The sequence below is a fragment of the Patagioenas fasciata genome, chromosome 4 (genome assembly GCF_037038585.1).
Source record: "Patagioenas fasciata isolate bPatFas1 chromosome 4, bPatFas1.hap1, whole genome shotgun sequence".
Lineage (NCBI taxonomy): Eukaryota > Metazoa > Chordata > Aves > Columbiformes > Columbidae > Patagioenas > Patagioenas fasciata.
The window spans coordinates 4957647-4982606 of NC_092523.1; the positions used below are offsets into that span (position 1 = coordinate 4957647).

At 37.6% G+C, this 24960-nt stretch overlaps 1 protein-coding gene across 4 annotated transcripts in view; it reads left to right on the forward strand.

Moving 5' to 3' along the window:
• Nucleotides 1-24960, forward strand: part of CTNNA2 (catenin alpha 2) — a 529887-nt gene that overhangs the window by 397491 nt on the left and 107436 nt on the right. For all 4 annotated transcript variants that reach the window (XM_071808451.1, XM_065836058.2, XM_065836059.2 and 1 more), the window contains one exon: nucleotides 12151-12231. In XM_071808451.1, coding sequence (XP_071664552.1) covers nucleotides 12199-12231 — 33 coding nt within the window. In that variant the 5' untranslated portion in view covers nucleotides 12151-12198. The remainder of the gene's footprint in view (nucleotides 1-12150; nucleotides 12232-24960) is intronic.

Below are 24960 nucleotides of genomic sequence, written 5' to 3' on the forward strand. Positions count from 1 at the left end.
GTGAGCTTCCTTTGTATCTAAATCACCCAGAGGTCATTCTACCAACTATATTATTTTTTTAATAGTTGAGTACCACTCAGGTAATGAGAGGGCTTATCTAATTCCCTGTTGTGGGGATTCACGAATCTTTATTGCCTTTATACCTCCAGACTGGGTGTATATTAATATTTTTACCGATCCTGCTGTGGTGCAGCTTGGGACCAAAGGGCCGGAGGGATTCGAGGAACCCACCCTGTCCTATCCCACCTGGGGACACCAGACAGGGCTTTGGGGACGGGTTTGCATTGGTTTGTCCTTTTGAATCCATCAGTCTTGCATCTCTGCCTTCGGGGCAGAGAAGGAGTCAACCCTTCCTTTCCTTGCTCCCATTTCATCCACTGAATCCAAGTCATCTCTTTGATGATTGCAAAAATATCACTTTTATTCAGTGGGAATTTGGAGTGTCTGCAAAAAGTGAATGTTCCAATCATTCAGTGGAAATAATGGTAAAACTCCTGCTGACTTGAGAGGGAGCACAGAGAGGCTTTGTAAATGCACCAGTTACTGTTTCAGTAAAGGTCTTTGTGCATTTAGGTTTTTTGCTGAGAACAGAAGAAAAGCCAAAAAAGATTCTGCTATCTACATGAAGAAATAAGGACTCTAATCAGTTTATAGATTTAAAGCATTATTCTATGCCTAATTAGTTTGTAATAACATTTACAAAGGGTTGGGGCGCTTTTTTTTTTCTGTAAAAAGACTTGATGAAAATGTCATAGAGTTATTTTCAACAGGCCTTGGCTTCAGATATCCCACATGGTCATTCTTTTATTTTGTGGTGGCTTTTACACTAATGCCCTGTAATTGTGTTTCACTTCCTCTGATTAAACTGACGAGTAATTTGAATGGATGTCACTTAGCACATTGATCTGAAGTGGCGACAGGAACAGACCATGGCTTTGCTCTGTAAAAATAGAAGGATGCTTGGGATTTTAAGGAGGATGCTTGAATGTCTGCTTGGGGTTTAAATAGTTCTATTAATTTTATTTCATTTTGTTTTATTCCATCACCAATGCCTCATGGTTGTGATGTCCTACAAAGGAATGTGTGGACACAAAGAAGCCAGTACTCGAAGTGAATGATTAATTACTGTAATGAGGATTGAGTTATTTTCTTTCCCAGGGTTTCCTCTATCTCCCTTCAAAATGGTAACTTAAATTACAGTGTGTGTTCAATTAAACCTCATGTGCATAGTTTGCTTACAGGTCAGACTGAAAAATCTTGCTACCAGACACACGTCACAGCAATGATGAATTTGAAAAAGCTTTTAATTCTCTAAGTACAAATATTGAGTTAGCATTGACTTCCAGCTGCATATATCGATGAACAGATTTTTGATAGGAAATAAAATCTCATTTCCTTGTGGATCATCCAAGCAGTATAAGCATGATACAGTTAAAAAGAAAGAAATGCAGATATAATACTTCATATATATTTCGCGAAGAGCTCGATTATGTAGTGACTGATGCAAACAACTAGTTGAAATACGATCTTCCAGTGATATTTGATAATCAAAGCACTGTAAACACAGTCAAGACAATCCTACAGACAGGCCAGGTTTGAGGGTTTTGAACTCTAAGGTTATACAACTGTCTTTGTGCCACTAAGATCAACTCTACATCCAAAGAGAATGGTGTATTTGGAACTCAAATATGTTCATTAAAAATGTTCATTTAATACCTGTAAAGGTTGTGATGTCTTTCTTGTACTTCCAACAGTCACTACATTTGTCAGAGATGTCTGTTTGTATAAACAACCCCTCCGCACTACACAAGTCAACCTAATGGTCAAATATTGGCATCAAATGGAGCCTTTTCTTAAATGTGTAAACAAATAGGAAAGTCTTTTCTTGCAACCAAATAGCATGATGCGCTTTTCCCATTCTACTGAAGAGCGATGCCTGAAAAATACTGAAAGCGTGTTTTCTAGGGATGCTTAGATGTCTGTGTTTAATTCAGTGAATAACACTCATCCCTGTGACTCATAATTGAAGAATTATTGTCAAGCCAACTAGGAAGAGTTTGGCTACAAGGGCTTTCTAGTGAATGAGTCATAAAACTGAGGCCAGTGGTCATACCAGGCACCAATATCACTTCCATTAAGAGTTCTAACAAGTATTGCCACTAATCTGTAACAGAGACATAAAAAAGATTTACTCAATAGATTTTCTGAATTTAGGTGCCTGTGATATTGTTCGTTACTTATCGTAGGATGTCCTGTACTTCTCTACCACTCCTCTCCTCTTAGTTGCTGGTATAAACATTTTAATAGAAAAAATATTAATGGAAAATATGATAGAATGCTTTATTAAATATTTCATTAGTTAGCAACATTAATTATTATACTTGTAATGATAGAATAAACTTTTCTCAAGACCTTGTATTAAAGTGGATAAATTTTACCACTTTTTATTTGCACAGTCCTTAACTATGGGCTTCCCATAGTTGTATTATCTCTTTTTCCTCCAGTTATTTTAGATTAAGAGAAACCATCCAGAAGTGATTTAAAAGCATATTGCAATTTACAGCTGAAAAGCAGCTGGTGGTTAAATGAGGAGATTGTAGTGGACCGTTTGCAAATGGATATCTGTGAAAAAAATTAGAATAATCTCAAATTCTGGGGTAAACATTTCTGACCTTCTAAATGGAAGTATCTGCAAGATTTCATTTAACTGATGAGTGGGGAGATTGTCAGCAGGTGTAAATTAGCGTGGCTTCAGTGAAGCTGATGGTTTTGTAACAGTTTACACCATCCAAATTTCTGTCCTCTGCAATTCTATTTTTTATATGCATTTAAGTGTAACAGCATCGATTATGTGTACTGACATCTGAATAATGTGCAGTTTATTCTATGAAAACCCTGATGTTTTTTTCCCTTTGAGTCCTGTGACGTCCATCGCAAAGGAAAAAATATCTTTAATTAAAAAATACTCTGCAGATCAGTGTTCTAATACAAATTGTTAAAACAAGAATGGAGTGAAGAGAAGCTTTGGAGGCATCAGTTCTCAAGGATTTTAGGACAAAAATCTGGATCAGAAGTACACTGGGATGCTAACGCTCCCGTTACCTGCATTTGCAGTGATATAGATCACATTATACATGACTTGGAGTGGTTTATTCAAGACTTATCAGAAAACCTGTCTCAGATTGTCAGTCTTGGCTCCTCCAACTGCATTTCCTTGTTTTCTTCTATTATCAACAAACTCCTGTTCCAAATTAGGTGAGTGTTGTCATATGTCTTTATCTGAGAAAGCTCAGATTAGAGAAATCCAGCTATAACTGGGGGTTTTTTTTGTTGTCTTCTGCATTAGGTTGTGATGTTTCGGTGACCAGCAACTGTCTCTTGCAATCACACCTATAATTACAAAGATAAGAAACAGTTTTTACACAGCATTGTCCCAAGGCCATTGGTAGTGATGCCCAAAATATTGAAGTGGTGTATGAGTGTTTTAAGGGTTTTGAAGGATGAAAATGAGCGTTGAGAAGCAAGATTGTTAAGATCCAATGCCTAATCTAATATTTATGAAGTGTACCTCTTTTAGACAGTGGGAAGAAAGTGAATTATTTACAGGACCTCAAAATATCATGACCTGAAAGTACAGGAATGTCTTTTGGGGGAGCTTGTTGGTAGCCTTTATGGTGCTAATATTTTTTAATTCTCTGGAAGAAAATAATGAAATTTGTCCAAGATGCTGTCTCTAACCTGGTCTTTAGGAGGGCTACAATCTTTATAGTTATTCAGAAGGTGTTTTATCTCGTAAAATTAGCTCTTTAATAATTGATCATCTAGTACCACAAAACCCCCATCCACTGTCGATACAGAGAAGCCACCTCAGGTGGTGATATATATCCCATATTAAAATAAATCTTCAAGACAGATTGGTGCTCTAAAAATGTGTGTTACTATGCATCGAATACAGAAGCATAGAATTAGTAAGATAACTAGATTTTATTCAATATTTCTAGATGGTAAAATTATATTAGACGGTCATACCCTGAAAACTATGGCTGTTTTATTGAATGGCAGTGCACTGCATTATGATCTGAATTTAATTAAATGACACAACTCTTAAATGATGGCAGGATATTCTTGCTGTTAGGAAGAACTTCTACGAGGTGCACAATGTGTATGGTTTACCTACTAAAAATCAATGAGATTTATATGTTACACTTGCCTTGTGATTTAGTAAAGTCCCACTAGTTGCCCTTTCTGCATTTGTGGTACCTCAGAATGCTGTTAAATCCAGTCTTAGCTAGCAGCTATTATAGAAGAGGAGAACTGTATCCTCACCACAGTGATCTCGGAAACTATAGTTCAAAAATTCACAGAAATATTCAATGTATTTCCATAAATGTAAAGAAAGAAAAAAAAAATCATCAAAATCAACACATTGCTGCCTCATTCTCAAGAATGAAAAAATTCTCAATTTTTGGTAACCTCTAATACCCCATTATAAATATAAAATCTTTGGGGAAGTTTAGATGCCAGTACGTGATTATGGGTAAATATCAGTTAATAGTAGCAGCTACCACTTGGGAAGTAGTAAGATCGAGCCCTGATCATAAATCATCTTTGAAATCAAACTGCTGTCATTGATAACGCTTATTGCCAAAAGACAAGAAGTAGTTACTCAGAGAGTTATGCAAAACAAGAAAAGCAATAGCCACAAACCAGCCAAAGTAAAACACACACAAGTTGTCCCTCTGGTGAGAAGATAAAAGAATAAACCACACATGGTTGATATTAAACACACAGTTTAAATCACCAGTTCACCACTTGAAGGCATTTAGACTGCTTAAAAACATACATAAAATAGAAAAAGAGTCTTCTGCAACCATTGACACCTCCAGTTTTCATAATCTCTTTATTTCATTACATACTTAGTTTTAATTGTCTGCAGAGCTAGATAAAAATTGCTTGGATCCAGGCCATGTTCAAGATTTGTGCACCTGAGGTATTGATATCATGTCCAGCTCATGGTTCATTTATATCTTATTGGGTTTATTTACTATCTGGGATTGCAGGGATGTGGCTTACCCAGTTTTCTGCATAGTTGCAATTATTTATGCTACACTGGAACCAATTACACTCGCTGTGATCTGGTCACAAATTTGTAAGGTAATTAAAAGCTGCTGAAAGCAATTGTTTTGTTTCAGGAGAACTTGTCTGTAGCACACATTTATGAGCAGGTTATTTAGTGAATGGCATTCTAGAACTGAGTAATATTGTGGAAGCACTGTGAAGAAAGCCTATAATTCAGTGTTTTATTGCAAAGTGCAATAATATACATACTGGGATCTTTCTGTCTTGCCCTTCCTCTGTTGTGACTGAAGCTTTTTCCTTCACAACTGCATAAATAAAAGCTGAAAGACCCAAGTAGAAAAAGGATATCTAAGCAATCTGTTTCTCCCCTGTATATACAAAATTATCATCTTCCTTTTTTCTTTTTCCTTAAGAAAAAAGTGATTGACTAAGAGGAAAAGGAAACACAAGTTTTCATTCCATATGAGCTGATTCTCTAGATCTAGTCACTTAGAATAAATGCTAAAAAAACGCCAAAATTGTCTACAGGAATAAACATAAAGAAGGGATAAAATTGCTAAGTTGAGTACAACAGTAATTCGTGTTCCTAAGAGCTTTCCTCACCATGCCATTTTATTTTATCCATTGAGAGACCACATAGATTCAAAATATATGTTTTTCTGAGCCATCTCTTAGCTATTAGTTGGAATTTTCAGTTTCCAATGAAAATTAGTCTCTGTTCATTTCTGCTAGAGTATATAGTTTAGCCTTTTTTTGACCCAAAATTAGTCTTCTTAACCTCTCAGAAGGAGACTATGTATAGGTATGTTTAAACCTACTTTTCTGGTTAAAAGCACTGATGCGGCTTATGTCTGTTGTTCAAAATGTTTTTCCTCTTAGTACTAAGCTTCCCTTCATCACTTTTAAAAGGGTTATTGAACATGAGCATAGTTTTTAAAGAGTGATGTTGTCCAGCGTTTAAAATAAAATATTAGGACAGATATATTTTTGAGCTGCTATTTACACCTTAATAAAACATTGTGTTATCAAAGTTCCAAATAAACTGTAAATAATAGAACCATCTACCTAGGGGATGATGAAAATATAGAAGTATATCAAGGTTTGGAGGCTTTTGGATCAATAGATAATCTTTCCACCTGTCTCCTAGAGGCTAAATTACCCGATTAATGGCAGTGAAGATGTCTTGGACATGCAACACCTAATATGTTAGGAGACTGAGCTCTCCCAGCTATTTTGGCTTATATCTACAGCTGCAGATAAGACAGGGGAATGGGTGAAAGCACCGGTCCCAAAAATTCTTACACAGCTTTAGGCTATTACTGTAATTATTATTACTGGTAAATTGGATGACTGAGCTTCTAAATTATACACTCTAATGACAAAGGACAATAGTTCTCTCTAACGTCTCTCATTTAATTGCCATACACGTTGAGTCCTTGTCTATGCCATCATGTTGTAGGTCTGCAGTTGCTGTACTTTTTGTGGGGCTTTTTGGCACTCCATCCCCTTCTTTAATAGGCTACTATTGTCAGCCATGTTCATCTGACATTGCTTATATATATATGTATTTTTTTTTAAATATGCTCGAAGTAGTGGGTTTGCATCTCACACAACTGTAAGTAAACCAAGCTTGTAAATACAAAGATATTCCTTACCATAATGAAACTCTTCTCCCAAGTAGCAAGTGATAGGACAAGAGGAAATGGCCTCAAGTTGCACCAGGGGAGGTTTAGATGTGTTCAGTCAGGAGATTATGATCTGGTGGCAATTACAGATACATGGTGGGACAGCTCACATGACTGGAATGTGGTCATGGATGGCTACGTCCTTCTCAGGAAAGACAGGCCAGCCAGGCGTGGTGGTGGAGTTGCTCTTTAGGTGAGAGAGCAGCTACAATGTATTAAGTATTGTCCAGGCACAGATGAGGGGCCAGTTGAGAGTCTACCTGTGAGAATTTTAGCTTCCCTAATGTTTTGTGGAAGGACTGCTCAGCCAGCCACAGTCCAGGAGGTTCCTCCAGTGCAGTGCATTGACGATAACTTTCTGATGCAAAGGGTGGAGGAGCCGACCAGGAGAGGTGCACTGCTGGACCTCATCCTCACTAACAAGGAGGGTCTGGTTGAAGCGGTAAAGGTTGAGTGCTGCCTTGGTTGCAGTGACCATGAAATGGTGGAGTTCAGGATCTCATGTGGCAGGAACAGGATAACAAGCAGAATTGCAATCCTGGACTTCAACAGGGCAAACTTTGGCCTTTTCAGGCAATTGCTAAGGGAAATCCCATGGGCAAGGTTGCTTGAAGGTAAAGGGGCCCAAGATAGTTGGTTAGTGTTCAGGGACTGTGTCTATCGGGCACAAGATCAGAGCATCCCGACACGTAGGAAGTCAAGGAAGGGAGCCAGGAGACCTGCGTGGTTAAACAGGGAACTGCTGGGTATGCTCAAGTGCAAGAGGAGAGTTCATAGATCATGGAAGGAGGGGCTGGCCACTTGGGGAGAATATAAAGCCATTGTCAGAGGGTGTAGGGAGGCAACTAGGAAAGCCAAGGCCTCCTTAGAACTAAACCTGGCAAGAGGGGTCAAGGACAACAGGAAGAGCTTTTTCAAATACGTGGCAGATAAAACTAACCCCAGAGGCAATGTAGGCCCACTGATGAACGAGGTGGGTGCCCTGGTGACAGAAGATACAGAGATGGCAGTTACTGAAAGCTTCTTTGTCTCCACTGTCCTGAAGAGCCCCGTACCACTGAGGCCCCAGATGAAGTCAGGACAATGGTTGATGAGGACTGGGTTAGGGAGCAATTAGGCAATCTGGACATCCACAGATCCATGGGTCCACATGGGATGCACCCGCGGGTGCACTCTTGACTCTGTGATATTTTCAAAGGGTTAGAAAAGAGTCTCCAGTTACGTACCTCATGCTGATCAAAACAATTCTGTAATGCGCAAGTTGTGGGATATAAATATCCTTAATAGTTGTGAAAAATGTTTTGGGGGATTTTTGTTTTGCTTCAGCAGTACAAACTGTGAACAGCTCATGAAAAGAAGGAAAGGAGGGAGAGAAAAAAGTCCTTTTTCAAAAGGAAAAATGGCGCTATGTCTTAGCAGAGATCATTGTAGCAGATGCTGAAATTTCTTAACATCTTTAAGTGCTTTTTGATATTATTTTATTTATCTTCCTAATTGAATGAAGTTGAAGATCCCGGTCTAAGTAAGTGTTTACTATTATATTATTCATTTTTAACTGTGAAGCTTTTTGCACTTTGCTTAATATAAGGAAGGTGACGTTTGTGTTCTGTATTTGTTCTATTGTTGAAGTAATATTGTTGGCAGTGGTTGTGACTGTTGGCATTTTCTAGAGTATAAATATAAGACCGCGATTTCTTCTGCCATCTGGACAGGTGACAAATCGGTCTTAAAAATTCTTGAGAAATGTATTCAGAGAGCTGGATTTTACATGACCTGAGCTGGGAGGGAGACTGCAGCCCTGGGTGAGAAGTGCATTGGAAAACCCATTCCTGACCTTTGCAGACAGCACAGCCCTTGGTTGAGAACCCATGGAAATTATCTCAACATGATCAACTGAGAATCAATCCAACAGGCAGGGAAAAGCTTTGAGGAAATTAGGATGAGAGTAACAAAGATTGAGGGAATAAGTTGAAAATATCATGGTTAAAACCAGTATGCAAATGCTGTTAATGGTCACTAGGAATCAGAGACCTGATTAATACATTCTTCTGGAGCGAAGTTCTCCTCATTACACCATGAAGAGATGTAATTATGTCCACAGGAACACTGAATACCAGTATTTTGGCACTCAGGGAATTCTGTGCATTTCTCCTTTTTCTCTTTTTAACCCAATGCCAGCAGCAATTTTTACTTCCTTTTTATCCCATTTCTAAGGTATCTTTCTCCTCTTTACAGAAAAAGATTAACAGGGAAGCGCTATAAGGTGCAATACCAAAAAATGTATGTTGGGGTTTTTTTTCAGAAACACAGGAAACCACTAAATTCCTTTCTATCCCTTCTAGGAATGAAGGCCAAAAAATTATCACAGAACAACATTAATACAAGAGTATTTAAGGACTTAAATAAATAAACTTTAATAAACTTATATTTTCAGCACATAGCAGATGGTGTTTGACAGACCTGCCTGAAGCTATGTAACATCACATGCCACGCTGTTTATTTTTCAATAATGTGATTTACTAAACAAATTTCTCCTTCTTTGAAATCATGCGGTGAGGAAAGGGTTTTGTATCCGGATGAAAAGGCAGTAGTCATTCTATAACAGGTGAAGAACACTTAAAATTCCTGGCTAACTAAAAGCTGTGCAGAACATACAAAGTGTCTCGGACTTCATCTGTATATGTATGTGTTAATAAAACATTGCCATTGAGAGACCTCAAGTGGATCTCTGTCCGCTTGGTCCGACCACTTGTTTTCCAGGAGAGACTGGTTCTTGCTATTTAACATCTTAGACAGTATGTGGACATGATTCAAGCAATTGCACAGAGCAGGGAGGTTTTCGGGAAGTGACACAGAACAGGCCTTACTCTGTTTTGGAAGGAGAAGGGGTTGGCCAGATGGATGTCAACAGTTTGTGTTGTGTAGCCTAAGGGTCACAGAAGGGTCCCCAGTTGTCTTGCATTTCACAATAGGATGTACCTTAAGGGCCACTGTTTATTTAATTTAAAACTGGGCTAAAAAAGTTACAGGATAAATTTGAAGAGAGGCTTAGGAGAAGTGTGAGATGTAGGCTACTACAAACCTAGTCTCAGTTTCCTCCTATGAGCAATACAAACCACTCAAGTTAGGAACCTAAATTACAAACTTTTAAAGCAATATGAAAATGTCTACATTTTTCACATGACCCTTTAAGGAATTTCAGGAGCCTTCGCTCCTAAATGGAGCAAAAACCTAATTTATTCAGTATCATTGTGTCCTGTAGCTGACAACCCTGCAATTCCCAAGTTGCCATTCAGGACAATTTTCTGACCGCTTAAATAGGTGCCAAGCAGCAAGTGCTTGATCTCCCACATCGGAAGGGAAAACAAAATAGCATCTGCCCTGCATGAGATCAGTGAAGAAGAATTGTTAGCTACTTGTTTTGCTTGAGAGCTGTAAAATACCATTCCAACGTAGCCTTAAGTGTCAATATTGATTATTCACATTGTGTTAATATTCACTATAATTTGCACAGTTTAGCAAATTATTCCCTGGTTTTATGGAAGAAAAACAGGTTTTCTTTACCCCAGCAAAAAATGTCTTCATACATTTTGTGTGGTTATGTATCTTTCTAAGCCAATACGTTAAAGCTGAAACAATGAGAAGGAAGAGAATAATTTAAACAATATTACAGAAATTTAATTATTTGACTGGGAAAATAAAGCATCCCAGAACACTACTGTCACCAAGGATATGTGGTTCAGCCAGTACATAGCTGGAATAATTAAAAACCTTCTTAAAAAATAGCTTTGTAGTCTAAGAAAATAGGAACCTGGCTGAGACCAGCTCGGCCGGCACTCCCCAGTGCATCATTTCAACAGGTAGGAGCGTCTTCCTGTACCAAACTTATTAGCCTCATTTTACTTGAGAAATTTTAGCTAGAAGAACTATAGGTTGTGTACACAAATGCCAGCTGCTCTCTTGGACAAAATACCAGGAACTGAATTCAGGGCATCTACAACTAAAAGCATGTGCTGAAATTGCCTAAGCTAAAGAGCTGTAGTTCTTTAGCTGGGGACCAGAAGAAGTCAGGGAAAGGATGAACACGAGAAAAATGAGAGAAAAATATCAGCAGGTTACACAGATGCCTCCTCTTGTATCATAGCAAATGCTTTCTCTCTATTTCTTGGTGTGAATTTGTGTTCTTTGTGGAAACCTAAGAGGGAAATTTATGTTTTACATTAAAGTCTCATGGTGGTGCTTGATATTTTTGTGGTTGAATTTCTAAACAAAAAAAGCAAATGGGTTTTGCAGACATCTAAATGGTCGTAGATACATTGGCCTCATATCATAATTAGAATTACAGACAATAGTAGAAAGCAGGCGTTCCCTCGAATGAATGCTTAAAGCAGAAGACTGGAACACAGGCCACTTACCAACGTGGCCTTGTAGAGCTGATAACAGCACTGTGCATTTGAGGGTTCATTATTGAAAGGGAATGTTTAATCCTCATCCAACCCCAAAAGTGACTTCTCAATAGTTACCAGAAACATGTGCTATTAGGCTCAGCTGGAAATAGAAAATCCCTCTTAAGCATATGCAAGAAACAATTCAAAATAGGAGTATTTGAAAACAGTGTTGGGAAGGAGAAAGTGCGGCCAGAAAGAATGGAAGATCGTTTTGACTCCTGATGAAAAGCTACCAAACGGAGTTCAATGTGATGAGAGATGTGACAAATCTTTAGAGAAGCAGTTTTCTCTTAAGAGAAAGGTAGTACAGCTGACAAATTCGCTTAATGTTTTTTTGTAGCATTGAACCTACAAAAAAATTCTTTTTCATTGGTTATAAGCCACAAAAAGCTTTTTTCCACCTTTTTAATCTTCATGAGGGTTTTTGCTTTGAGACTTCCTGCAGGAAAGTGTTTTAAGTGGAATTCGTCTTTATACTGCACCTAATGTCTGCCAATATGATTCCTGTTACAGGCATAGGGACCATTTTCCTTCTGTCCTCAAGCTGTGTTGCTGCTTATTATCATGTTTAACATTCCCGCTGCCTGGCAGGATGGAGATTAGAAACTCTTAATATTCGTTTTATAGTGAAAGGTCTTGCCAGATTTTGGGAGTATAGGCTATAATATATGCACATTATTTATTGGTGGAAAAGTTCTGAAGTCTCCAGTGAGTCACCTTAATCTTTCTTCTTCTCTTTTTAGGATTGTTTTAAAATAATCTGGTATGTCCTCGCATGTAAACATGTTAAAATAAACACTACAGTGGAAATAACAACTTGATGGAAGCAAACAAAAAGATATGCACAGATTTCCTTTGATAAATCAGTACTTTTTTTTAGAAAAACGTCTATATTTTCTGGACTATTTTTCTCTAACTCCAACATTCATTTTTAACAGACTGGAAGGAAAGAGAAGGGGGACCCACTCAACATCGCTATTGACAAGATGACCAAGAAAACACGAGACCTTCGAAGACAGGTAATCTGTGCTTTTTATAACGCTTCTTGATTTTCAAAGGAAGCCATTGCTTTTTACCTTCAGATTGGTTTTGCCACTTGTAGAGGCATAAAGAATATGTGTCCTTATTTAGATATGACACTACATTACACATGGCATTAAGCAAAAGAGTAGTATTTCCTGAGCCAAAAAGAAAAAATGGGAGACTGAAGCATATTCCAAGTGTAACTCTCAATGGCCTTAACATGTGGGAGGGTAGGCAGATCGGCCAGACGTTCACTGCCTTTGCAGCCCAGCAACCACAGTCATAAAAACACTGGCATATGTGCGTATTTGTATTTATTTGAATGCTCTAATTGAAATAACAGGAATGATGAGCAGATTATGAAAAAGTTTATAAGAGCGGAATGTTTTCAAAGAAAACTTCTGGGGTATGGTGTTTAAGAAAGATCCTATGAAAATATAGAGAAGGCTGATAAATAACAGGTTGGCCAGAGAGGTGGTGGCTGAACCATCCCTGGAGACATCCCAGGCCAGGCTGGACGGGGCTCTGAGCAACCTGAGCTGGTGAAGATGTCCCTGCTCATGGCAGGGGTGGCACTGGGGGAGCTTTGAAGGTCCCTTCCAACCCAAACCATTATATGATCCTACGAATAACTCTAAAGCATAGTTTCAACCATAGAGATCAACTTTCTTATATTACATTTATCATTGCATGTGATAATAAATCTGAAAGATTTGTTCAAAAAGCTTGAGATGGAAAAGAATAGAAGGGAGATGAGTAAACAAAAGGTTTCTCTTTACGTTTTTAAAGTTAAGGCACGAGGGATTGCCTCTTTTTACCTCTTTTTTTTCTGCTTTTGGTATGATCCCAATTTTGTAATTTCTGTAAAAAATTATTTAAAAAAATCTACAATTAAAATAATTATTCAAAATTATTCAAAGTCCACAAATCTACAAGACTAACCAAGGACTTAAATATAGCTTCAAATACCTATTTGCAACATGATAGTTTCAGAGTGGCCCCTACAGACGTTTTGAAATCAGTGCTCTGCACTGCTAAAACTCAGCTCATATCATCTCCTGCTTTAAGTCTCAGCAAATGTGTTTGAGGATCATATTCTCAGAGCTTATTTCTCCAAATTAAAAAAAGAAATATTGCAGTGGACTTGGAGACAATATGAATCATTGAGTGTCCTGTATAAACCTCCCATCACATCTGTTGATCAGCTAATGAGAGAAGAAAGATTTCCATTGTCCTGACCTCCTAATTTCTGGGATCCCAGGTTCTGCAGTGGAGCTTGTACCATGTGTTGCCTCCCACCTCTGTTCTTCTTGCTTGAAGGAAGTAGCAGACTAACACATGAGTTGCTGTTCTGTGTGAGGTTCTCAGCAGTTGCCTGAATTACTCATCTCTAAAGCCAAATTTACTCCGAAACGTGATATAAAAGTGGCACCTTTCTTAATAAACTGTCTGCTTCTCATGTAGATTCAGCCCCATGGGTGTTGAATTCAACCTCAGAAAGGATGGAACTCTGTATGTGGGTAAAGTGGAGCGCATATATAAATATTTTCGCACTTGGAGATGAAGCTTTTAATATAGTTTCTGATATTTATGAAGGTTAATCATGTAGGTATTATGTTTATTAAATTTTGGCAGTTGCTAGTAAACTAATCAAGATTAGATCATAATTGTGCTAGGTTTTGCATGGCATAGAGGAAGATGGAGTCTGCTTTCAACAATGTATATTCCGACTATACATCATTATGTTTTAGAAGCATAATCAATGTTCTGCTTCATCACATGTATAATCAACAGGATACATGTGTGTGTCTACCCAGACCTGCCTATATACCCTCTGCTAAATTTCAGAAGACGAGGATATCACTGAGGGCTTAGTTTAACGGCTGGGAAGAGGAGCTTGAGGATTAAGAAGAAATGAACCACAGCTGAGATTGCAGTTTTATACCATTTCAGTCTGTTTTGGGCTAAATCATGGGAGAGACAACCACCTTTCAATACCATAATGCCTTTTGGTTTTAATGAATCGCTTTTAAAGCAGCCTTGCTTGTCAGATTTATGAAGCTTAATGTTACCACAGTAAAACTGGACAATCTACAAAATACGTTTCGGTAATGAAGAAGGTACATATATTTCATTTGGTAGGCAGGCTCCCTTGCAAGACTTCAGTAGTCAGCTATCTAAGACTGATTTTAGTTTCTCTGTCCAGGTTACTTAGCTTTTTATTTCTGAGATTTTATTTCATTATCTACAGAACATGCAGACGTGAAATGATTGTGTTTGGGATACAGGGTGCTAAAATTCCATCTCACAATTTACAGTCACATTGATATTTCCTATTCTGATGGGATTACATCTTTTATCCTCTTCTGGGCATTGGAAAACTATTATGGAGATCTAATTATATCTTAATATAAACTGCCTGTGAGAACATCAACCTAAGTCAGACTGCACAAGCTGTTGGAGGCAGACAAGTCTCACCAACCCATAGCTTGCCACTGCCATTTCTTACTTGATTGTGAACAATGTGGGAAAAAAAAGCATGGAATTCTGTGTCCGATAAGAAGTTGTGCCAATTGGCAGGATTTGGGGTCTGTTTCCCCACTGGCACGCAAGTCTGTTGTCAAAAATAAAATAAAAATAAAAAAAAAGAAGAAAAAAGTATCTTTCGTCGTGTAGTACAGCAAGCTAGAACAGCAGTGGGGTGCTTGTTGATGCCGGTTATTTTGTTTGCTTGTTTGCATAGGGAGAAAAAATAATGCTAACCTATAGTTTCAATGCTACCACTGATCATAAAGCAACATGCACATGTGGCGTTACAACCACTGCAACCCTAGGATGACCTTGAAACAAAGATAAGCAAGAAGGACTCACCAAAGTGTTTGGCTGAGATGCACACTGGGTGCCTGGCGAGGACCAACACGCTCTATAGATCATTTGGAGTTGTCCGTGGAGGGCACCAGCTGTTCTGCTCTCACCACCCCTGGTGTCCCACCTGTCGGTGACGTTATCTCCTGCCCTGCTGCCATCAGCTCTTCTCCTTGGGTCCTGCTCCGGTTCAGCTTGTTCGCTCTGTATGAGCCCATTGGTTTCGCCGCAATGTAGAATAACCAAACCCATTAGTTTTCTCTTAAAGAGCAGATATCTGTACTGCTATTAATTTTAACGGAGCAGCCTGTCCGCAGTATTCTATGCAGTAGATTGAAATCAAATAATTCTTCATTTTTGTCCATTCAAGCCAGGCTAATACTTTGTATGCCTCCAAGCGGAAGGAACTGTAAAGAAATAGGAAGACTTTTTACCAGCAATTCTCAGTTTATCCTGGAAATGATGCTGTCATGTACCTGTTAAGGAGAATTCATCCACCTCCTACAAAATAAGCTTCATTTCATTACTGAAGCTAGGTAGAAATACTTTATGAAATTAATACTTTACAGAAAATTTTCACATCAGAAATTATCCAGAAATTTGATGTTGAAAATTAAAAGAAAAACCCAGTGGTGTTGAAAAGTCCCATTTGCATTTTTTTCAGTAGTTTTGAACTTTCATTTTCAAGTCGGCAGATTAATTTAGCTTAGCGTTGTAAATATAAATATATATGTGTAAATAATTATTGAAAATTAAAAACACATTTTCAGAATTTTGAAGACAGTTTTCCATTGCTTTAAGATGTTTTAATCATTTTCAAGTTTTCAGATTTCATTCCAAAGTTGAATGAAACAAAAATTTCAAAGTACTATATTTTTCTTAGTGTTGGATTTCTGGTTCTCCTTGCAGTTTTAGGCAACAAAACTTTATTAAAATTATATTAGTAGGAACTGTGAATTGGAAAGGCCAGAAATCACCCCATTACTGGTTGCATTTCAATGACTGCATTTTGTATTTTGAACGTTTAGACTGGTTTAGTTGTCACATGCAGGGACAGGAGTTGGAGTCGATGATCCTTGTGGGTCCCTTCCAACTCAGGACATTCTATGATTCTATGATTTCCAGGTTTGTTTTCTCTAATGGAACAAATATCTAATAGAAGTTAATGCTATTGTTAGGTATCTGTGACCCTGTGTGCAGTATCAAAATGTATTTTTTGCCTTCTGATTATTATTTAGTGACCTTAGATTATGTGGTTTTGAGTGCAATCTAGTTCAACCTGCCAGGCAGATACCACAAAAAGCAAAATAATGTCAACAGTGTATTAGTAGCTACGTACAGTTAGTAGCGAGGATGGTGATTTGGGATATAGAAAGCTGTCATCATTTCTGGACTCAAAATACCTGTGCTTGTTCTCATGGCTAAGTGAATTTTTCACACCACTTTATGGGGTAAAACATTTTGATTTAGCATTTATTTTTATCAAAAATGCCCTCTTCTCAGTATTTTGAGACAACATCTTACAAACCTTTGAGGAATACGTATTGTGTGGACACAGGACTCAAAAACAAGATTGTCAACAGCTGAATTAATTATTTAGCGTCTTTTCTGTTTGTAGATGGTTTTAAACTTGGCCAATAAATAAAATGTATTTGAAAAAAAATGGATAGACATGTAGTAATGAAACTCATTTCCTCAGTCTAGAAACGAAAGTCTTTAGGGTAAAAGCTATGATCCTGTTCTGCTTTCTCTCTTATCTGCAAAAACACTGCAAGTTTTCAAAAGTATATTTAATTTTAGGACCTGCTACTGTGCTGCTTAGCTAGTAATATTGGCATTGTGTAACTATAGCATATTATTATCTGTAAATAAACCCTTCAATATGATTTCTACAGCAACCTGTAGCTCGTTTTCACCTCTGATTTTCCAAGAATGAGTTTCACATGTGGCTGTGAATTGACATTTGAAAATTCGTTATTTAATCTCAAGCTACTGTGTAGGCTCAAAGCTGAAAGCCAAGCACTTCTACAGTCTCTATATTGGGTTGGATGAGCTGTCTCCCTCTTTCTTAGGAATACTGATGAAGGTTTGGATATTGATTGTTTCTTCTGAGTCTGCTTTTCCCAGTAACCACCCTAGGAATGGTGTCACACTTTTAGGGATCAGTTTTAGTAATTTAGACATAAACTAATATTTTAATAATAGTGACTGTCCTATGGTGTCTTTCTATCAGCCACACACTCAGACGTGTTCAATCACATACTTTGCAGCAGTCTAAATTAATATATATATATATCTATCTCCAAGTCATGGCTGCCTTTTCTATACCTCTAATCAATTCTTTATGCATCATGTAATTAATCTATCCTTTCACACAACCCTCATGTATTTTTGATTGCTCTTTTACATTATTCTTGTGCTAAGCTTTATAATCACAAATACCTTTCTAAGACACTCGGTGGGCTGCAGACATGGTATTTATTAGTCTGTTTTCAGCCGTATTCTCCAGAATATCTCCCTTTGAATTCCTCCCTTCTATTGCATAGCCTCAATTATTTTACTCTTTATCTTTCAGTCCTTGATGATATTCTTTCAGTAGCTATATTGGGCTACATGTCAAACTTTTAAAAGGTTAAAGGTTGATGAGAAAAATCCCTCCTGTAATTTATTAATGCAAGCGGTGTAAATCCAAGATCCTGGGGAGAACTTCTTGGTCATACTCAGTTTTTACCTACTTCAGAGGTCTCTGAAAGTATTCACAATTCAGTGTAGTTTCTTTAATATGGGTTACAACAGTTTGAATTAGATAGGAGGCTTCATAATATTCTTAAATTTATTTGTCTTTTTTTTTTTACTAGCTCTTTGCGGCAGTGTACTCCATTTGCTTTTATGTCAGTCACTTCCACTTCAATTAAGTTGTATCACTACTATTTGTGAATGATATTTGCTATTTAAAAAAAAATGTTTAGCACATTCAAACCTGTCAAAAATTGATGTAGACTCTAGGGAGACTCTCAGAATAAAAAAATAAAAGCCATGAATACTAACTCATACAATTAGACTGAAGGGACACCAAAAATGGAAAGAATGTGTTCCGTTGGAACAGATTTTATCACATCTAACCTGTACAATGCGAATTGTATTATGAATAGACACATAAAATGCTTTTGGTCTGTGGACTTAAATCTCTCTTCAAGCATAGCTTGGTTCTTTACAGTGTGTAAACTGTTGAAGAAAACACAGAATCCCCTACAAAAGTGGAAGTTTTGTCATAATTTAGCAGCCAAGATATTGTCTTCTGTGGAGGTAAAGCTGCCTCAGCTTACATATTCTGTGTTGTACCAGCTTGAAAAAGTACATAGCATCTGTACGTTAAGATACGAACCCAAGAGAAGCATGAGTGCTCAGAAAGCAAAATAAGATTCAAAACTGCCAAAAAAAACTGTGAACCCAATTCTAATCAAAATTATTAGATAACCAATTCCTTTCAGCTCCTTTGAGAAGCTGAGCAGCACACCCAAGGAAATAAATGGACCTTACCTAGCTCACGTAACACTGAGAATTTGCAAGAGAGTTAATACAGCATTTTGAAGATGCAAAACTTCACAAAAGAGTCAAGCAGTAGCAGAATAGCCAAGAAGGTTGTAACTTCAAAATTTAGTCTGGCATTAATGCTTTCTAAAGAGTTATTTTGCAAAGACAAACTTGAAGCAAGGTCATACTTGAATAGATGATCCACAGGAGACTTGCTAAGGTTGTGCTGTATTACCAAAGAGGAGATACCAGTTGTTCCCAAGGGAAAGCGCAGTGGAATTGGTGATATTGCTTCATCCTGTTGCATAAAAATGCTTCTTGACAAAATGTTGGCATTTTTCAAAGGAAGCCAGCCATAACTCAATCTAAATGTCTTTGAACCTGTGTCACAGAATCACAGAATGTTAGGGATTGGAAGGGAGAGTCTTGCATCTGTGTAGGAACAACCCCAGGTTCCAGTATAAGTTGGGGAATGACCTATTAGAGAGCAGTGTAGGGGAAAGGGACCTGGGGGTCCTGGGCACAGCAGGGTGACCATGAGCCAGCACTGGGCCCTTGTGGCCAGGAAGGCCAATGGTACCTGGGGTGGGTTAGAAGGGGGTGCTCAGTAGGTCAGGGAGGTTCTCCTGCCCCTCTGCTCTGCCCTGGGGAGACCACACCTGGAATATTGTGTCCAGTTGTGGCCCCTCAGTTCCAGAAGGACAGGGAACTGCTGCAGAGAGTCCAGCGCAGCCACCAAGATGCTGAAGGGAGTGGAGCATCTCCCGTGTGAGGAAAGGCTGAGGGAGCTGGGGCTCTGGAGCTTGGAGAAGAGGAGACTGAGGGGTGATCTTATTAATGTTTACAAATATAGAAAGGGTGAGTGTCAGGAGGATGGAGCCAGGCTCTTCTTGGTGACAACCAACAGTAGGACAAGGGGTAATGGGTTCAAAGTGGAAAACAGGAGGTTCCACTTAAATTTGAGAAGAAACTTCTTCCACCTGAAGCATCAACCCTTGCTCGTTAGAAACTCATCACCTTTTCCTTGTTTTTGCCTCATTTTCACCTGTGGTGACCCTAGCACTCTTGATTATGGAACTCTGGAAGCTGGCTTTCTGAAAGTGGTTTATCAAATGTTAATGCGGTTTTATTTCTGTGCTACCACTATGTATTGGTGGCACTTTTGTTTTCTTGAGTTCATTTAATATGGGTGCACCGCATTGTATGTACATCAGCGCTTCTTTACTGGGTTTCTCAAGCGGTTTATACAAAGGTATCAGGAGTCTTGTGTAATACTGGGTTATAAAGCAGAGATAGTAATGCTCCACTTGATAAAGTCTTTTGCTCTCTCAGCTTCCACCGAATTTGTAGGCACTGCTTAAAGCCACAGAAGCAGGCAAACTCAGAATTTCACCAGCTTGGACTGAAAGAACTGTAAACCCCTGGAATGCTGTTCAATAGCGCATTCCACTTTTTGTCTGATCCCATTTGATAGAATAACTGGCGTATTTACTTTAGGAAAGAAGTTTTAGAAAAATGTCTAAAATCTGATCTAGAAAGTTAGAGGCAGTGGACTGTTATTTAAATTGCACCGAATTGTGATTTTTGAGTGCGCATGTCTTTGTCTCCCTCAAAATGCGTTTCTTCTAGATGTTTATCACTGTGACATTGGGGTTTTTATGGTGCTCTGAAGTGCTTCAGAGGAAATGGAGAGTGTTTTAATACTGCTGATTTACTCTTCAGGTCTGCAGTAATTTCCTTACTGCCTAATTATAAGGCAGGGTTTAATTTACTCTACACATAATGTTTACTGATGCACATATGGCACCATATTTCAGGACAATATACCCATATCAGGTAGTTTTGTGTAAGGCTACACGCAGCGTGTAACATTCTCATTAAATGAAGGCAAGGTTGATCTGCAACATAATAGTAATGATGGCTTATTTTTGCCTGGCAATACCCAAAGAGTGTAGTAGCTATAGATGCTTTTGCTTTTTGAGATAGAGATTTGTTTGTTTTTTATTTTATTCTTTTTTACCTGAGTGAAGTTGTGAGCACAGAGGGTTGATCTTTCAAAGTGGCTTGTGAGGAATTATTGGGCAAAATTCAGTGACAGCTATATTGCCTTAGAGCAGATTATTGCACATAGTTTGTCTATTAGCCCACAAATAATGAGTGAAAGCTCACATATTTCAACAGATCTTTGTCCTCACTCCAGGAACTCCATAAGATGTTTAGCTCTGTAATCACTGCAGATAAATAAGTACGGAGATTGCAAAACTCATTTTAATGAGAGACACTGTATGTGCAAGAAGTTTAACAGAAGCGTATAATGTAGATACTCAAAAAGAAAGAAAAAGGTATTCCAAGAAATTTCTATTGATGATAGTTTTATGCAAAAAAGATCTTGCTGTTCTGTGGTGTCAACCAGAGAATGACCTGTAATAACATCACCTAAAGAAACTTATAGAAGCTTGGATTCATCAAGACAGCTTCGAATTTTGATATTCATTATGAATAATGCAGTAGCATGAGGTAGGGAGCTCTATCAATGTAAAGGAAAGCATAGTCCTTTCCCAAAGACTTCTGTAATTCTGTCCTCCTAATGGATTTATGAGCAATGGCAAAGTACATAGAATTTAATTTCCAAATGGGATCTCAACATTGTATTTGTTTCTCAGCTGACATTAATTTTGTTCAGTAATGCTTTCTAAAGTATTATAAAATATATTTAATGTTACTTGTTAAGCAATCAGAAATACAAAAAGTTTCGGTTTTGGTTTTTGCTTTATAGAAATTACTAAAAAGGAAAAAACAAACAAAACCACAAATAATAAGACAACGATAAAAACTGACAAAAACCTCAATAGAACAAACTCAAGAAAAAACCCCAAGCTGTGATCAGCCTTTTCGAAAGGTACAGCTGATAATTGATAGTATCAGATATCAATCATCTTTGTCCATGGGGCAGGATCAGTTTCTTAAAGTCACTCTTGGAAAAGATGATGAAGAACCCATTTTTGCAGAACAGAATCAATTCTTAATCTCATTTCAGGCATTGTCTGCAACTCCAGTAGATAGGTCTACCAAAGACAGTTGTCAGCAGTTTTCAGTGGGGCTAAATCTCTGGGTCTTAGAGAAGCTGATGACAATATTCAATGTGCCAGCCTGCTCATGGCGCTGAGGTAGCTGGGAATGCAAGTGTGACACATCTAGTACGTATAATAGAAAACCTTTAAAATGTATTGGATCTAACTGCTTTTAAATGATGTTACTATGCCTGCTTATCACAGTGACAATAATTTCATGAAGGGCTTTCATAGACAACTTCTTTCCCATTTGTGACTGAGAAGCTATTTAACCTATTTACCATATATATACATATATATATGTATGTAAATCATAAAGCTCCAAAGCCAAATACCATTTCAACAAAGCCTGAGACAATGCACGGAGATACACACCTGTGTTGTGGTTCTCTGTTAATCTGTGGATGTTTAATCCATGATTTTTATTCTTCATTACTCTCCTCTTTGTCACACCTCTCTTCTTTTGCATCAGACCCTCTGGGCTTGCAGTGTTCGGGACATTTTTGATACTTCACAGCCCTCAGTTTTCACAAGGGTATTTTTCAAAGTCTTATCCCTTTTCTTCTCTGCTGGGTTCACCTCCTATGGTCTTTCCTTTATTTCTACGTGCAGTGTCTCATTCTGCACCTTCATCCTCCCATATTCTCCTTGTCACAACTCTGCACCCCCCAGGTCATACAGAATATGAAGGTTAATCACTGTCTTTCACTTCTGCATTATTTTGACTTCACTGTTCAGTCACTGCTTGTATTTCTGTCCTCCTGTTTTTACATTTTTCAGTAGTAATCTCCATACTGTCCTCTACCTTTTCAAAGCCCTGTATCATCCTTTACTGTTAGAAATAATAACTATTTGGTACTATCCCAGCACTCCAGTCAGCATTAGGATTTTATTGTTCTGTCCAGACATGAAACAAGACAGAGTTCTTGCCCTGATAATACTCATATATTGGAGGATATGTGAACATCTTCTGTCCTCTTAGCTTATATACTTTTCTCTGCTTTTATGTAACTGTCTAAATGTTGTTAGCAAGCCTGAAGCTTGCTCTTAACCAATAAATAGTTTTTGAGAAGACAGTATAAAATTTCAAAGTCACAAAAATTTGTAAACATTCCCTCCTTAATATGTGTATATATATATATAAATAGATAAATATATATGCACCATATACCAGTTTGAGGAATTCTTTGTACTAACCTACAACTAGGAGGAACTTTTTGTGTGTCTTACTGTCTTTCCAAATTCTGGTCAAAACTTGTTGTTTTATGTCCCTTTACTTGATAAATTCATGCACAGTCTCTCCCTGACTAAGGGAGTTTCTCTTTAGGGAGAAGAAAGCTTGCCCACAAAAAAATACATGAAGGATTATGATGAGTTGTCGTAATATAATTTCTTCCTGAGTTTTAATCTTAGGCTCAAATCTTAAATATTTGTATGTAGTATATTCCAGAAATCTGTAGTCTGGGTATCCAAGTGTGATACATGCATTAAATGTTAATCTTTTTGTTGTTTAATCTATCAAGACACAATTCATGGCTTTAGTGTCCACATTCCCAAATACACCATTTTTGAGTCACATCTTCAGGGGTTGTATTGTGCAGAATTGACTGAGACTTTCTCTTTAGTGTGACATTGTAGCAGCTTCTAATGATCTTATGGTCTTATTTTCCAGAGCTCAAATTCCTAATATATTAGAGGAGACATTAACTGCAATGGGGAAGTCTTTAGTTTCATCTCTTTCAATTAAATTAATACTTGTTTGGGAGTGCTCAGCAGCTGCAAAAACTGAGGTTGGGTTCAGCTTGTAATGCACATTAAATAGAAAATGGTGAATAAGGTATTCCTTGGTAAACTTTTGTTACAGATAGCTTTATACTGCCAGTATTTATAAAGTTTAACAATCTGTTAGAGTCATTAATCTCCTGCTGTGACTTTACTTTCCAGTGTCAGGATTAGACATTTAATTCTCTGCTAGACTGTAAGTAGCACTGAGACATTTTGGTTCTAAAATTGTTATATAGCCATGGAAAACATCATTTCAGGGGGCAGTTTAACCTCTTTGAGCTCAATTATAGCTGTGAACTGGCAATGATAAAACAGCCCAAAATAGTGCTTAGAACAGTAGAACATGATGCTATCAAAACCAGCAACTGACTCTGCGCCATAAACTGACTTAATTGACTGAACTGGAAAGACATAAAATCTGCTTTGTGGTTCACCATTCATACTTGCAGGTCTTGGTGTTTTCCTTTTGTATCTTTGTGCTGGGCTGGCAAACTTATTGTTCTTTTAACTATATGTTAATTAATAAAGTTTTCTCCATGACAAAATGAATTAAGCAAGACCTTTATTTAATGTGCCTTCTCCTCTAACGAATGCAGTTTCATGTAGTGAAAACTATCCACACTTGGAAGTCACCTCTAACTTAAAAATTCAGTGGGGAAAGAATCCTAGAGCATTGTCTTATGAGTAATAATTGGTGTCATAATAATTACATCAGAATGTGAGGTAAATTAAGGCATTGCGAAGACATTTATTAACGCACATATTAGTGGAAGATCTCATGCTGGTTTTAGAATAAAACTTGATGTGTTTTTGCCGCATGTTTTATGACCATTTAAATTCAAGTCACAGACTTCTCCCATTCCCTCCTGAACTGATGTCAGTTGTAGGAAACAGTAAAATCTCTGGATGCATAAGTCATCACTTTGGCTGGACTTTGCTGCTGTACGCAGAGGAACATACAAGATTAGTTTTCCAGTAGTTATTTACCTTGATGAATAGCCCTAATTGGATCAAATAGACTGGCAATGCTCAGCTAATACTATCAAATGTCTTGCCTTACGCAATTAATATTACCTTGTCATGTATCCGTTTCAGCTGTTGGATGAATGTCTAATGTTCATACTCCTGTCACATTTAACAAATTATTTTGTCAAGTCATTCTTTATAGCTTGTGATGATGGATAGAAAAATTTGTGGTCTCCTGCATATATAAAAACCGTTAACTACACCTTTCAACCTCAATGCACGGGTGTCCTAAAATTCAGATAACCAATTTCTAAAAAAATTATAATATGTTTTTACATGAGGGGTCAAAAATATGCTGCTGACGTCTATGATTAACACAGCATGGGAAAATAGAATTTGATAATTCTATATTTATCAAACCTGTGACAGTCAGAACTCAGGGTTTTTTTTGCTTTTCAGTTGCTGCAATTCTGAACTGCAGAAGGCAGCATATAGTGGCCATTA